General features: G+C 62.7%; 6 protein-coding genes across 6 annotated transcripts; 3 read left to right on the plus strand and 3 right to left on the minus strand.

Moving 5' to 3' along the window:
- Positions 1-156: 156 nt before the first annotated feature.
- Positions 157-1,868, minus strand: COLE_03622 (uncharacterized protein; the record flags this gene model as incomplete). Its single annotated transcript, XM_018419987.2, has 3 exons — positions 157-435; positions 471-737; positions 774-1,868. The coding sequence occupies 3 exons, from the start codon at positions 1,866-1,868 to the stop codon at positions 157-159; spliced, it is 1,641 nt and encodes a 546-aa protein (XP_018281491.2).
- A 480-nt stretch (positions 1,869-2,348) lies between these two features.
- COLE_03623 (uncharacterized protein) lies at positions 2,349-4,038 on the minus strand (the record flags this gene model as incomplete). The annotated part of the gene is made up of 9 exons (XM_018422156.2): positions 2,349-2,383; positions 2,416-2,528; positions 2,561-2,844; positions 2,880-3,119; positions 3,156-3,457; positions 3,494-3,644; positions 3,675-3,838; positions 3,870-3,913; positions 3,956-4,038. 9 exons carry the CDS (start codon positions 4,036-4,038, stop codon positions 2,349-2,351), a joined length of 1,416 nt encoding a protein of 471 aa, XP_018281492.1.
- A 209-nt stretch (positions 4,039-4,247) lies between these two features.
- COLE_03624 (uncharacterized protein) lies at positions 4,248-4,963 on the plus strand (the record flags this gene model as incomplete). Its single annotated transcript, XM_018425717.2, has 6 exons — positions 4,248-4,276; positions 4,308-4,461; positions 4,501-4,574; positions 4,605-4,669; positions 4,701-4,773; positions 4,804-4,963. The coding sequence occupies 6 exons, from the start codon at positions 4,248-4,250 to the stop codon at positions 4,961-4,963; spliced, it is 555 nt and encodes a 184-aa protein (XP_018281493.1).
- Positions 4,964-5,159: 196 nt separating this feature from the next.
- On the minus strand, positions 5,160-7,718 carry COLE_03625 (uncharacterized protein; the record flags this gene model as incomplete). Its single annotated transcript, XM_018419712.2, has 8 exons — positions 5,160-5,517; positions 5,563-5,773; positions 5,807-5,942; positions 5,976-6,247; positions 6,281-6,360; positions 6,395-6,749; positions 6,781-7,406; positions 7,438-7,718. 8 exons carry the CDS (start codon positions 7,716-7,718, stop codon positions 5,160-5,162), a joined length of 2,319 nt encoding a protein of 772 aa, XP_018281494.1.
- A 542-nt stretch (positions 7,719-8,260) lies between these two features.
- On the plus strand, positions 8,261-8,767 carry COLE_03626 (uncharacterized protein; the record flags this gene model as incomplete). Its single annotated transcript, XM_018419713.2, has 1 exon — positions 8,261-8,767. One exon carries the CDS (start codon positions 8,261-8,263, stop codon positions 8,765-8,767), a length of 507 nt encoding a protein of 168 aa, XP_018281495.1.
- Positions 8,768-9,950: 1,183 nt separating this feature from the next.
- Positions 9,951-11,854, plus strand: COLE_03627 (uncharacterized protein; the record flags this gene model as incomplete). The annotated part of the gene is made up of 5 exons (XM_018422157.2): positions 9,951-10,010; positions 10,074-10,243; positions 10,305-10,420; positions 10,532-11,523; positions 11,576-11,854. The coding sequence occupies 5 exons, from the start codon at positions 9,951-9,953 to the stop codon at positions 11,852-11,854; spliced, it is 1,617 nt and encodes a 538-aa protein (XP_018281496.1).
- Between the last annotated feature and the right edge of the window lie 746 nt (positions 11,855-12,600).

Consider the following 12,600-nt stretch of genomic DNA (forward strand, 5'->3'; position numbering starts at 1 on the left):
GCCCGACGCTACGCCCACAGAGGTACTATCTTGGACGACACCGAATCATCCCAATCAGCTCACCAGCTGTCATGTAGCCACCACAGACCCCGCTCCTCATCATAATAGACATCTAGACATCAGATGACAACAACACAATGCATGGTATACAACTCTCTAAGGGTGCGACTTGGTGTCTAGTGTTAGAGTCGAGCCGTCGCGGTCTCCAATGACCCCGACGACTACGGAAATGTCGTCCTTTTTGCCTCCTACAAAGTCGATGCCCTCCTCGATCGCGCGCATCATAAACGGCGTAGTCGCAGTCGTCTGCTCCGAGATGGCCCGCGCGCGGTCCAGCAATGCTTCAGACACAAGCTGCGGCGAGAACGCCGGCAATGAGCCGGGCTGGTTTGGGGGTGCGAACTCGGACAGCGTCTCGAGAATGTCTTCGTCAAACTGCCGTCAGCGCGAGACACAAGGCACCATCTCACCAGATTGTCCATCAGGCCGTCGCTGCCAACAATGACGACATCCTCCTTCTCAACCCCAATGTCGTAGCGCTTGGCGTCCTTCATCGGCTCGTCGCGCGAGTGCGTGCCGAGCTGGAGAGGAAAGTTGAAAGCATGCTGCATCTCCGATGTGCGGAAGACGACTTCGCCGCGGCGGATGATGAGCAAGCTACAGTCGCCGAGGTTGGCGACCAGGAGCGTCGAATGGTGTAGCAGCGCGAGGATGCACGTCGAGGAACCGTAGATTCCCTGCTATTAGCCTCTTTCTTACAAATCCGCCCTCACCTCCTGTGCAGCGCAGGCCAAACACTTCTCGTACCCCTTCTGCATGATCTCGACAGGATCGAGGGGGCGGCGGTGCTTGCGCTCCTTGCGATCCTCCGACCCGCGCTTCCAGGCGCGTGCGGCCCACCCGGACACATCATCGCCCGTGGTCATGTAGTCCTCGGCACCAGCCCACCAGCGCTCAACTTCTTCTTCACAAAAGTGAGTCAGCAATCGCGCCCAGCGCCCGGGGTCTCCTGGGCCCTTTCCAGAGCGCGACCAGCCTCCTACTCCATCCGCGACGCACACGCCATCGACACGTGCAAAATACGAGTCCTCGCCAACGCCGACGGACTGGAGCGTCGCGGGAGGCGACACGTCCGGCAATGGGAATGACCGCTGTCGTGGTGGAGGTGGTTCGACAGCCCTCTTCCGCGAGGGCGGAATGTGGGTGCGCTCTTTGGGCGCACCACTCGAGCCGAGGTGGAAGATGAGACTCGACGAATAGAGATTGAGGTTGTTTGGGTCAGGCAGCGTCGCTGTGGACTGGAGATCGATCCCGTCTGACCGGGCGCCAAGGTACGTGAAATGGGGATTGGGGGCGAGAGTGGTGGTGTTATTCAGCTGCGGCGCAGGAGCTAGTACAGAGTGGACTTCGGCTGGCCTGGCCTGCTTTGCCGGGTGCGGCGGAGAGGGAACGCGGACGATCGCTGCTACGGCTGGGGGCGGCGGTGGCGGCGGCGGGTTGGGGTTGACAAACTCGTTGAAAGTCTGCCTGGGTCGATCAAACAAGAGCGATGGGGGCAGGTACTGCGGGAGCGAGAAGACTGCCTCGACCGAGGCGCGGAGGGGCGACGCGGACGACACATAGGAGCGGCGGCCTAGTTCTGGAGCGTCCCAGAGGGGAATCTGCGCGGTGTGATGCTGGACGACTGCATGGGACGAAGACCATGGCGCGGCGCGGGGGAAAGAGTGGGTCAAGCGCGCAGGGTTAGTGGCCACCGAGGGGAGAGTGACGGGGTGATGGATGACGGCGGCCGATGGCGCCGACGAGGCCGAGTGGGCGGCGAGAGTGCGCGCGAGGCCTTTGCCTAGTCCTGCCTTTGGCTTGGACATTGTCGGCGAGTGGTGCGACCGGGCACCTCGGGGTGTGGGCGGGTGAGCTAGAAGGTAGTGCGGAGGTCGGGGGGGGAGGTTGGCGTTAAGAAACGAGATGAAGGAAAGAGAGAATGGACGAGGAGGAGGAGGAGGATGTTGTTGAGAGTAGCGAGTGGATGGAGTGGGAGTGGTGAGGAGAGCGAGAGGAATGGGGATGGAGGGGAAAGAGGGATTCCATTAATACCTCATTACAAAATGCACCCAGCTTTTCTAATGGCCATTAACGTGGGGGTGTAATGCGGTGGGTGGCGGGACAGGTCCAGGGTGGGGCCGATGCGATGGATCGGCAGGCCAGGGTAGAATTGATCCCGCTCGGCTCTGATGCCGCCCCTTCGCTTCTGCAGCCAACGAGGAATTGCCCAATCCACCTCCCCTGCTCCACGTGACCCCCATATCCTATTACGTAATAGCACATGCATGCACAGCCCTACTGTAATCTCAACCAGCAGGCACTTGAGTACTACTTTCCAGCCCTGTCGTCAGCCGCGCCACAAGCCGCACTTACATCGCTGCAGCAGTAGGCTCGCCACATGACTCCGCTCCGTGATCAGATCAGCCTGCCCTTGCCCAGCCTGGGGCTGAGGTAACTCGCCCTCGGACGGTGACCGGGCCTGAACCCTTCAGGTCAGCAACGCCAGCACGTCACGCACCGTTGCACCACAGCATCAACGATCTCGCGCGCCAAAGTCGGGTTGCTCACGCCCAGGGCCGCGAACCCAGCCCGGATCGCACTCAGATCATCCCGCGACCCCGGGTGCCGGTGCGCGACCGAGTCGAGCGCCGGGAGAATGACTTGGTCGACCAAGCTCTCGGGCTTGGGCGGCCGCGCCTTGATTGTGTGCTCGCGCGAGCTGGACTCTGGGCGTGGCGGGTCGCGCGGGGGCTTGGTAGTGGCAGGCGCCTTGATTGTACTCGACGCCGACGCTGTCGATTCCTGTCGTCAGCCACGAAACATACCACCCTCATCACCATCGCCTCGAGACTGAGCTGCACCGGCACGCCCTTGAGCGTCCCGCGGATGGTGTCGTCAAAGTCCCACTCTGTCTTGACTGTCCCGCCCATGATCGTCGCTGGGTCTGGCTTGGACGGCGTCTTCCGCTTCTGGTTCGCCTTGTAGGTCAGGTATCTCCGCACGAGCGACTCGAGGTCCGACGTGGGCCCAGCCCGGCGGATGAAGGGGTGCTGCAGCAGCGCCCTAGCGGTAGCGCGCTAAACATCAGTGCCAAGTTGCAGAAAAGCACCCACGTTCTTGGGGTCCTTTTGCAGACACGTCTCGACAAAGGACCGGAACTCGGCGCTGTACGTCGCCTCGAGGCGCGGCGCGTCGAGCTTGGGAATCTGAAACAACGCCTTCATCGGGTGGAAGTCGGCCATCGGCGGCTCGCCTTTAGCCATCTCGATGGCAGTGATTCCCAACGACCAAATATCCGCCCGCGCATCGTATCCCGCCTGCTGAATGACCTCGGGCGCCATCCAAAACGGGGTTCCGACAAAAGTATGCCTTTGGGACTGATACGCCGAGAGCTGCGCGGCGACGCCAAAGTCGGCTCGGTATCAGCAAGCCCAACACAGCCCTCGCTCACCAAGCTTGACGTCCCCCGTGGCGGAGAACAGCACATTCGCCGCCTTGATGTCGCGGTGGATCTTGCCCTGCGCATGCAAGTACTCGAGGCCCAGCAGGAGCTCGCGGCACACCGTCGCGATCTGCTGCTCGGTGAACACGCCGGGCTGGAGCTGGGGTCAGCGCGCCCGCGGTGCACGCACGAGATCCTGGCAGCTCCCGCCTGCAAGGTACTCCATGAGGATCCACAGGCGGTAGCCCTTGATGAAGCTGCCGTAGTACCGCGTGACCTTGTCCGACATGCATGTGCGCAGATGCGCGATCTCCGTCTGGATCTCGTCGAGGTCGTCCGTCGTCGTCTCGAGGTCTGGTGTCAGCGCCGAAGCGGGCACACGCACTGATGATCTTGATCGCAACGACCTGCCCCGTCTCGTTGTGTACCCTAAAGTCAGTCGCGTCGGCACGCGGCGCACGGCACACGTACGCCTTCCACACCGTGCCGAAGCTCCCCATGCCGAGCTTCTCGAGCAGCGTGTACGCCGACGCCTCGTCTGTGAGTGACCCCATGTTCTGACGCTGGGTGGCTCTGGGAGAGGATAGGTAACGCTGAAACCGAGCGATGGAGAACAGTGATGTTTGTTTTGACCCTCGCAGCCTGCCAAAGTGGAGGTGGACGTTGGGTGGCAATTGAAATCGCGGAAGCAAAAAGTGTGGGGTAATCCTCTTATGTACGATGTCGCCATTGCAGTCGCACGTTTCTCCACCACATCTTCCACATGAGGGCATACTACTACGACGACATCCCGTGCGTGTCCGCGTTTCCTCGCTGACGCCAGCGGCGACCAGCGCCTGCCGCACGACTCTGGCGTCGCCGTGTCGCCCCAAAAGCTCGCGGACCTGGGCGTGCTGTACCACACGATCCCGATCGATGCCGCCGGCGCATGGCAGCGGGCAATCGACGACTTCGCCGCCGCGCGGGGATACAAGAACGTGCGCTTCCCGTGCATACCGACGCCGAGCTGACGCCAGCGCGACCAGATCAACGTGACCCCGCAGGGGCTCGGGGAGGCGTACGAGACCAAGATCAAGTCGTTTTTCGACGAGTGCGTGCGTCGTGGGCGCGCTGACAGCAGGCACCTGCACGACGACGAGGAGATCCGGTACATCCTCGACGGGTCGGGCTTCTTCGATGTCCGCGGTGCGTAGGGGGACGACGGGGCTGACGGCAGGCGGCGTGGGCGGCGACGAGCGCTGGATCCGCATCCATCTCGAAAAGGGCGACCTCGTCGTCATGCCCCCTGGGTAGGGCATGTGCGGGCGCGCTGACCGCAGTATTTACCACCGGTTTACGGTTGACGAGGGGAACGACATCACAGCCATGAGGCTGTTCCAGGACGAGCCGAAGTGGACACCGTACTCGCGCGCCGAGGGCGGCACGGACGAGCGCGAGTCGCGCCACGAGTACGTAAAGTCCGTGGCGGTGGCGGCTTGAGAGATGATAGTTTGGAGGTTCTTGCCATTAGATGGCTTTTTGGATATGCACACTTCGACTCTGCGGTGAGTTACGGGGCAGCTAGAGACCAAGCAGCCGTCCACCTCCGCACCGTATCCTCTCCAATGTTCCGGTCCTGCACATAACCTCTCATAGCAGACCGACAGCCAATGACGCCTAATGCATTGCCACTCTCTCACTCCTCCATCGCATCCACTCCCTCCACCTCACCCTCACCCTTCTCCGCCGCACCCTTGTGCGCCTGGTCCTCCCCCTCGGCCGTAAGCCCCGTCTGGTGCCACGCCGACGTCTCCTGCCTCGTGATCTCGCGCAGCGCCATCGTAGCATACGACGACGTGCCCAACGACCACGAGATGATGAGCGCGCCAAACTTGCCCTCCGGATCATCCTTCGCGGGCACATTGAGGCCGAGCAGGCGGTCCTCGTCCGCCTGCGTGAGCGGCACATCGGGGTCCGTGTACCGGACATGCGCCCACGTAACGTTGGCCGGCTTGTGCACAATCTTGCGGTAGCTCCCCGGCAGCGAGTACTCGCTGGCGTCAGCGAGGCGTGGCTTGCACGGCCTGCGCGGCACTCACCGCTGCTCGCGCCTCATCTTGTGCGGGTTCAGCCCGTCGGCGGCGAGCACGTCCTCATACAGCTTGCCGAGCGCGCCGCCGGGATACTCAATGTGCCAGCCGGGCAGGGGCATGACCACGTCCGTGAGGCGGTAGTTCGCGACGTCGGCCTCCGTCAACTGCTTGACTTCGCGCGTGGCGGCGGAGCGAGCTTTGCCGTCCTCGTCTTCGTCTGGTGTCAGCGCTGACGCCGCGAGAGCCTCACCGTCACCGCCGTCGGCGTACACTAGGTCGCCGGGGAGCGCGGACGTGTTGGACATCTTGATGCGGGCGGACACTACCAGGTTCCAGATATAACTCTGGTACGCGTGGACATACATGCTGCGCAGGTTGCGGGGGATCTGGAGTCAGCAGTGAAGGCCTATGGGACTCACCGCGGTCAGCGCCCCAAGCTTGTCCTTGACAAGGTTGCCCTTCCTCCAGTGCTCCCAGATCGCGCGCTCGGCGACGGAACGGCGGGGCATAATCTCCAAGGCCTTCTTGTAATCCTCGTCCTCCAACCATGCCAGCCGGCCGCGCGTGCACTCGGGATGCTCGCCTTCGCGCAGCGAGAGAATGGAGTCAACGGCATCGCCCCACCGCTGCTGCAGAAGCAGCAAACCAGTGACGTGCGTGGGGACCGTAGACGTCCCGAAGCGCTGCATGCCTATCGTCAGGACGGCGAGGGGTTTGGGCTCACCGTAATAGTTGATGAAGCCATTATCCCGGATCGACTCCATGGCGGCGTCGACAGCCGCGGGATCTCTGGTCTGCACGTTCCTGCCATCAGCTTGCCATGGGAGCGAACACACACCGGAGAGTAATCGTGAAGTGGTTACCCTTGAGCATGCCCAAGTCGAGCGGCTTCTGGGCATAGCAGAGGTCGCCGATCCGGGTCCCGCGGTCTCCGCGGCGCGTCACTGCCTCCTCCTCTGTCCTCCGTCCGGCCTTGACGCCATTGACGGCCCTCCACACATTCTCCAGAGTCCAGGTTCCGCGCTTGAAGGACACACGCTGCACAGTGACCGCACGCTTATCCTTTGTCCCGCACACGCTCAGGTCCTTGTTATGCACCTTGAGGACGCGCGAAATGTGGCCGAGGCAGTCCATGGTCTCGCGGTTCGTCTTCTGCAACGTAAAGTGGATGTAGCGGGGCAAGGTGGAGCGCGCTAACATCAGCGCCGCCGGGAGATGACTCACGCTTTGCGGGCTGCCGCTGCCCCCCCTGGGCCCAGCGGATGACGATCTGCTGCCCCCCACTGGGGTCGTCGCGCGCCAACGACTCGAAGCGGCCCTTGAACAACTCGCGGATCGCTTTGTGCGCGGCACCCCGCGCCTCCTTCTCGGCGATGAGTTGCACGACCTCACGCTTGTTCACTCCTCCCCCGCCGCCTTGGCTCTGGCCGCGCCCACCTTGTCGCCCGCGGCCACGGTCACGCCCCTGCCCTACGGTGACGTTCATCGCCTCCTCCTCCTCGGTCATCTTTATCCGCGGCCCGCCCCAACCGGCATCCAGGGGCCGGCGCACATCCTTGCCCTCGACAAGAAGGGTATGGAGGGCTGCGATCGTCTCGTCGGAGAAGTGCTCCCGCAGCGCAGCGGTGGCAGTGGCGGGCCAGTCCGGGTGGTCAAAGGCCAGTCCCAGAGGACCTTCCGCCTTCCCTTCCGCGCCTTGCGCGCCTTCGCCTTCCGAGCCTTTGGGCTCTGCAGCCTCGGGCTTCGGGTTTGACGGGCCAGCCTGCGCCTCGCTCTCCGGCGCACCAATATCGACAAGGTGCACAATTTCGCCAGCCAGCGAGATCTCATTCACGAGGAAGTCGGTGAATCTAGTTTCAGCGGGCTCGTCGGCGCACCCACCTCTGCTTGATGACACCTTGGATGCCCGCATAGGCGGGATCGCCGAGGTACGCGAGGATTCCGACCTCGGGCTCGCCTACAAAGCCTTTGCGCGCGGACAAGTCAGCTTTCGTGCCCGTCGCGAGCTCGAGCGACGACGGGAGGACGGGGGGCTGCGGCGTCAGCCCGAGGCGCGACAAGGGCTGTGGCAGGGCGTGCGTGCCGGGAGACGCGCGCGGGCGCTTGGCAGACGGCTCGGGGGCATACGCGAGCGCGCGCTTGCCTTCTTGATTGACTTCCATCTGCAGTGGTGAGCGAGGAGCGTAGGAGTTGGTGGATGTGGGGCGTGCGGAAACTTTGGGAGCTGGACTGGAGCGTGAAGTGGAGGTCTACCGAGACACGACACGCGCGCCACGCGTGCGTTTACGTATTGATTCCTTCCGCTTATCCCGGGAATTACCCGATGGCACGTGGCGGCGGAACCCGGCTCTGCCGTGCCGGCAGAGGCAGCCGACAGCCGGAGCGCGCATCGGTCGCCGCTGTCAATCGAGTCGATATCAGAAGAGCCTCGGCACACTTCGGTCGTACATAGGTGCGGATCGCACTGCATGCGGAAGAGTAGTGCTTGGTTTGAGATGATGCATGGGCTGACGCAATTCCCGCGATGTGGTTTGCTCCTCGCACCTCTTAAATCCCTCTGTCGACATGCATGTGGGTGCAACGCGACCAGTGCGCGATCACAATCACGCGCGAGAAGCGGTGGTCATGGGGGTGTAACTCGAACGTGCGGAGATGCTAGGCCGCGCTGCGGCATGCAAAACACGTCAAGATAAGACAAACGAGCATGAACCGGCCAGGTGGACAGAGAGTAGTTGCCGGGACTCGCGCGGATCACACAGAGACCGGGAGACCGAGGCGAGGCGGGAAGAGGGGCATGACAAGATCAGTGTGCATATCTGGTCCATGGAGATTCCGAGCGGATACAGCGTCGCCCACCCGTGTCAGGTGCCGCTCGGAACAAGGCCGCAGAGGCCGCCCCGATCACTACACCGACGACTTGATCACTCGAGCTGTGGCTCTGGCAGACGCGTCATCACGGAACCCCGTGGAGCCTCGGAGGTTGATCAGAGGTCATGAGGCGGTGGAGGCGGCTTGCCCTGGATCCATGGCGGTGGGGCCGAAGCCGTCTCGCCGCGACCTTGGATTGCGGCTTCAAGTGGGGCGGCGGACCTCGTCCTGGTCGCGTGTCGACGTCTGTCAGCTGCTGCTGCTGGTAGCTGTCAGCCACGCCCACGCCCAGCCCCTGCCATGGCCAGAGACTGGACAGCGGAGCGTGCGCCCAAAGTCATAGGCACATAGCTCCCTCCGTGCGCCGATCACCGGCTCGTACCTTGGACGCCCGGAAGCTGTACATGAGAAAATGGTACGGTCAGGCGACCACTGCGAGTTTCGGCGTGGGGCGATGGCGTGGAGCGCGGCGCATTGTCAGCGTCAGCAGTATAGTTTCGGCGTTGAAGGAGATGCATGGTCTAATGTCTGAGTCGACGATTTCGGCGCTACAAATCCGAAAGGGTGGTGAGGCTTTGATAGGCGACGGGGGAGCGCGACGAGGTAGAGATGGTGAGTCGAACACGCGCTGAGTCGGTCGGTCGGAAGGCAGGGGTGGGGTGGTGGCCTTGCCACGGTCACGGCTTCCGAGGACGGCTTACGAGGACGGCTCACGGCCCACGGCCCACGGCTCACGGGAGTAGACCGGATGCCGGAGGCACGTAAGAGCGAGCCATGGGTCGGGCGAGCGAGCGAGCGAGCGAGTGAGCGTCATACGCAAGCATATACGCGGAGGAGGCGCAGAGGGGCAGAGGGGCAGAGGAACGCAGAGGACGCAGAGAGTACTCTAGAAAGAGAGGAGGAGGAGGGCCGAGGGGACGGGCTTTAGGGGGAACTAAGAGGGCAGTTGAATGTCCGAGTAACTCCGGCACAGTTACCACTATCGCCACCCGCCACCCGCCACCCTCCACTCATCCACCCTCCACTCATCCACTGCACTCGAGCGTGTCGAGATGAGCGAGAGAGCGCGAGAACCCTCTGGCAACAGTGTGAGCATGCTTGCGAGTGCGGCCCTTATGCAGAGGGGGCAAGAGGTAGAGAACAGTGGATTTGTATTCCCAGGGCCAGGGGTATCGGGAAGGGCTCGCTGCAGAGGCGTCCGGGTTGTTCCAGTACCGGTGCGCGGCTTGTCGGCACCACAGAGTAGCCGAAGGGCCTGATGCAACATTTCGGTGGATCTTTGTTGGAGCACTGCCCGTCCGCCGCTTCTCACCCGACACGGCCTGCTCCTCTTGTCGACCTCTCTGCTCTAGCTCTCTAGCTCTCTAGCTCTCTGGCTCTCGCGCTCTGCCCCGCTGCTGCTGCTCTCTCTCTCGTCTCACAACTCGATCCATTAAAGACCCAAGCTCCAGCTGCCTCCTTGCTTTTCTTTTCCTCCTCATTCACCCCTCTCCCTCCCAACCCACAAAAACACTTTGGTCCACACAATGCAGGACGAGATCAAGACTTTCCAGAACGAGGTCAAGGCCGTCGAGGAGTTCTTCAAGGTTAGTCTCTCCTGCTCGTCTCTGCTCGTCGCTACCTTGTTCCCACGACGCTGACCCATCCAGCTCCCTCGCTTCAGCAGCACCAAGCGTCCTTACACCGCTGCCGATGTCGTGTCCAAGCGCGGCACCATCCTGCAAAAGTACCCTTCCGACCTCACCGCCCAGAAGCTCCACAAGCTTCTCGAGGCCAAGTACCGCGGTGAGGGCGGTGGCTGCTCGTTCACCTACGGCGCGTGAGTTTGCTGGAGGACACCATGTCATGGAACGCGCCCCCCCCCCGCTAATCAATCACAGCCTGGACCCCGTCCAGATCACCCAAATGGCCAAGCACCTCGAGACCGTCTACGTCTCGGGCTGGCAGTGCTCTTCGACTGCCTCGTCGTCGCTCGAGCCTGGCCCGGATCTTGCCGGTGAGTCGCGCGATTTCAGCGAGATGCAAAAGCAAACGAATCGCATAGCATTTTGCCGAGCTCTCTCTCGCTCTCTCTCCTATAGCCATGGCCCATGTCTCTAACCTAAAGACTACCCCTCCAACACCGTCCCCAACAAGGTCGCCCAGCTCTTCACCGCCCAGCTCTACCACGACCGCAAGCAGCGCTACACTCGCAGCACTGCCATCGCCAAGGGCGAGGACCCGGGACCTTACATCGACTACCTCCGCCCCATTGTCGCCGATGCCGACACCGGCCACGGTGGTCTTACCGCCGTCATGAAGCTCACCAAGATGATGGTCGAGGCCGGTGCCGCCGGTATCCACATTGAGGACCAGGCTCCCGGCACCAAGAAGTGTGGCCACATGGCCGGCAAGGTGCTCGTCCCCATCTCGGAGCACATCAACCGTCTCGTCGCCATGCGCTTCCAGTGCGACATCATGGGCACCCAGAACCTCGTTGTCGCCCGTACCGACTCGGAGGCTGCCACGCTCATCACCTCGAACATTGACCCGCGCGACCACGCCTCGATCCTCGGCTCGACCAACCCCAACCTCCGCCCCCTCGCCGAGCTCATGAACGAGGCCGAGGCCGCCGGCAAGAACGGTGCCCAGCTCCAGAAGATCGAGGACGAGTGGACCGCCGCCGCCAAGCTCCAGCTCTACAACGACGCCCTCGCCGCCGCCCTCAAGGCCGAGGGCATCAACCCCGCAAAGTTCCTCCAGGAGGCGGAGGGCGCCTCCAACTCCGAGTCGGCCCGCCTCGCCAAGGCCGCCGGCCTCAAGAAGCTCCCCTTCTGGGACTGGTCCGCCCCCCGCACCCGCGAGGGCTACTTCCGCCTCCAGGGCGGCACCAAGTGCGCCATCCGCCGCGCCATTGCCTTTGCGCCCCACGCCGACCTCATCTGGATGGAGACCAAGAGCCCCATCTACGCCCAGGCCAAGGAGTTTGCCGACGGCGTCCACGCCAAGGTCCCCGGCCAGTGGCTCGCGTACAACCTCTCGCCCTCGTTCAACTGGGACGCCGCCGGCCTCGGCACCAAGGAGATGCAGTCGTTCATCTGGGACCTCGGCAAGCTGGGCGTAAGTCTTTACCGCTCTTTCCCTCTTTCCCTTTTCGGTTCGCTAACCCCAGTTCGTCTTCCAGTTCATCACCCTCGCCGGCCTCCACTCGAACGCCTACATCTCGGACCTCTTCGCCCAGAACTTTGCCAAGGAGGGCATGAAGGCCTACGTCGAGCTCATCCAGCGCCGGGAGCGCGACATCGGCTGCGACGTCCTTACCCACCAGAAGTGGAGTGGCGCGGACTACGCTGACTCCCTCCTCATGACCGTAACGGGCGGAGTGAGCTCGACGGCGGCCATGGGAGCTGGAGTAACGGAGGGGCAGTTCGCCGCCAAGCCCAAGTTGTAGACTATATGTATCATGGTAGGCAGAGAATTGTGGTCTGAACAGTGGAAACCAAAGTCGCAGAGTAGGTGTGGAACTGCCACACAAAGACGAATCTGTGCCTGATTTTCATTGGTGGCGCCCCTTCGCTTTATTCTTCCGCTGATTCTTCCGTTCTCCGTTCTCCGGCCTCCGCCATGACGTTAGGTCTTCGTCTCTCCGAACACACCGGTCCCCCAAGCGCAAGTGGCGCCTCATTGTGATGCCACATCCAAGTTGACCAGCTGACGACCCAGGCGTTTCAAGCGGTGACCGAGCTTGTGTTCCCTGGGCGCGAGTGACCTTTGCGAGGAGGTCTCGCGGGGCGGCCTCTACTTCGAGTAGCCCTTCGCCTCGCTTGAGATACCTCCCTCACCGCGCTGAGGCCGCCGCGACCGTATCTCGGGTGACACTTAGCCAGCTGGTACCGAGGCTTACAACGCAACGAGCAGCGCGCGAGTCCTCCAAACTCATGCCCGCCCCATCACGCGTGAAGCCTTTAGCCTCCATACGCTCCAGATAAGCCCACTCACGCGTTCAACAGTCTCCGGCCGCAAACTCAGCTCGCATCGTCGGTCTGCAAGAGATGTTGACGGCTCAGCTTCTGCGTCAGGTCGTGCCATTCCTGGATGTGAGGTCAGATCAGCGGCCTCACCACCAAGAGAGGGTTACGGCCTGCGCCGTCGTGCGGCGGCTAGACGCTTCTCTGGCTCGGCTGAGCGTGACCGAGC

This window comes from Cutaneotrichosporon oleaginosum (genome assembly GCF_008065305.1).
Source record: "Cutaneotrichosporon oleaginosum strain ATCC 20508 chromosome Unknown ATCC20508_contig03, whole genome shotgun sequence".
NCBI lineage: Eukaryota > Fungi > Basidiomycota > Tremellomycetes > Trichosporonales > Trichosporonaceae > Cutaneotrichosporon > Cutaneotrichosporon oleaginosum.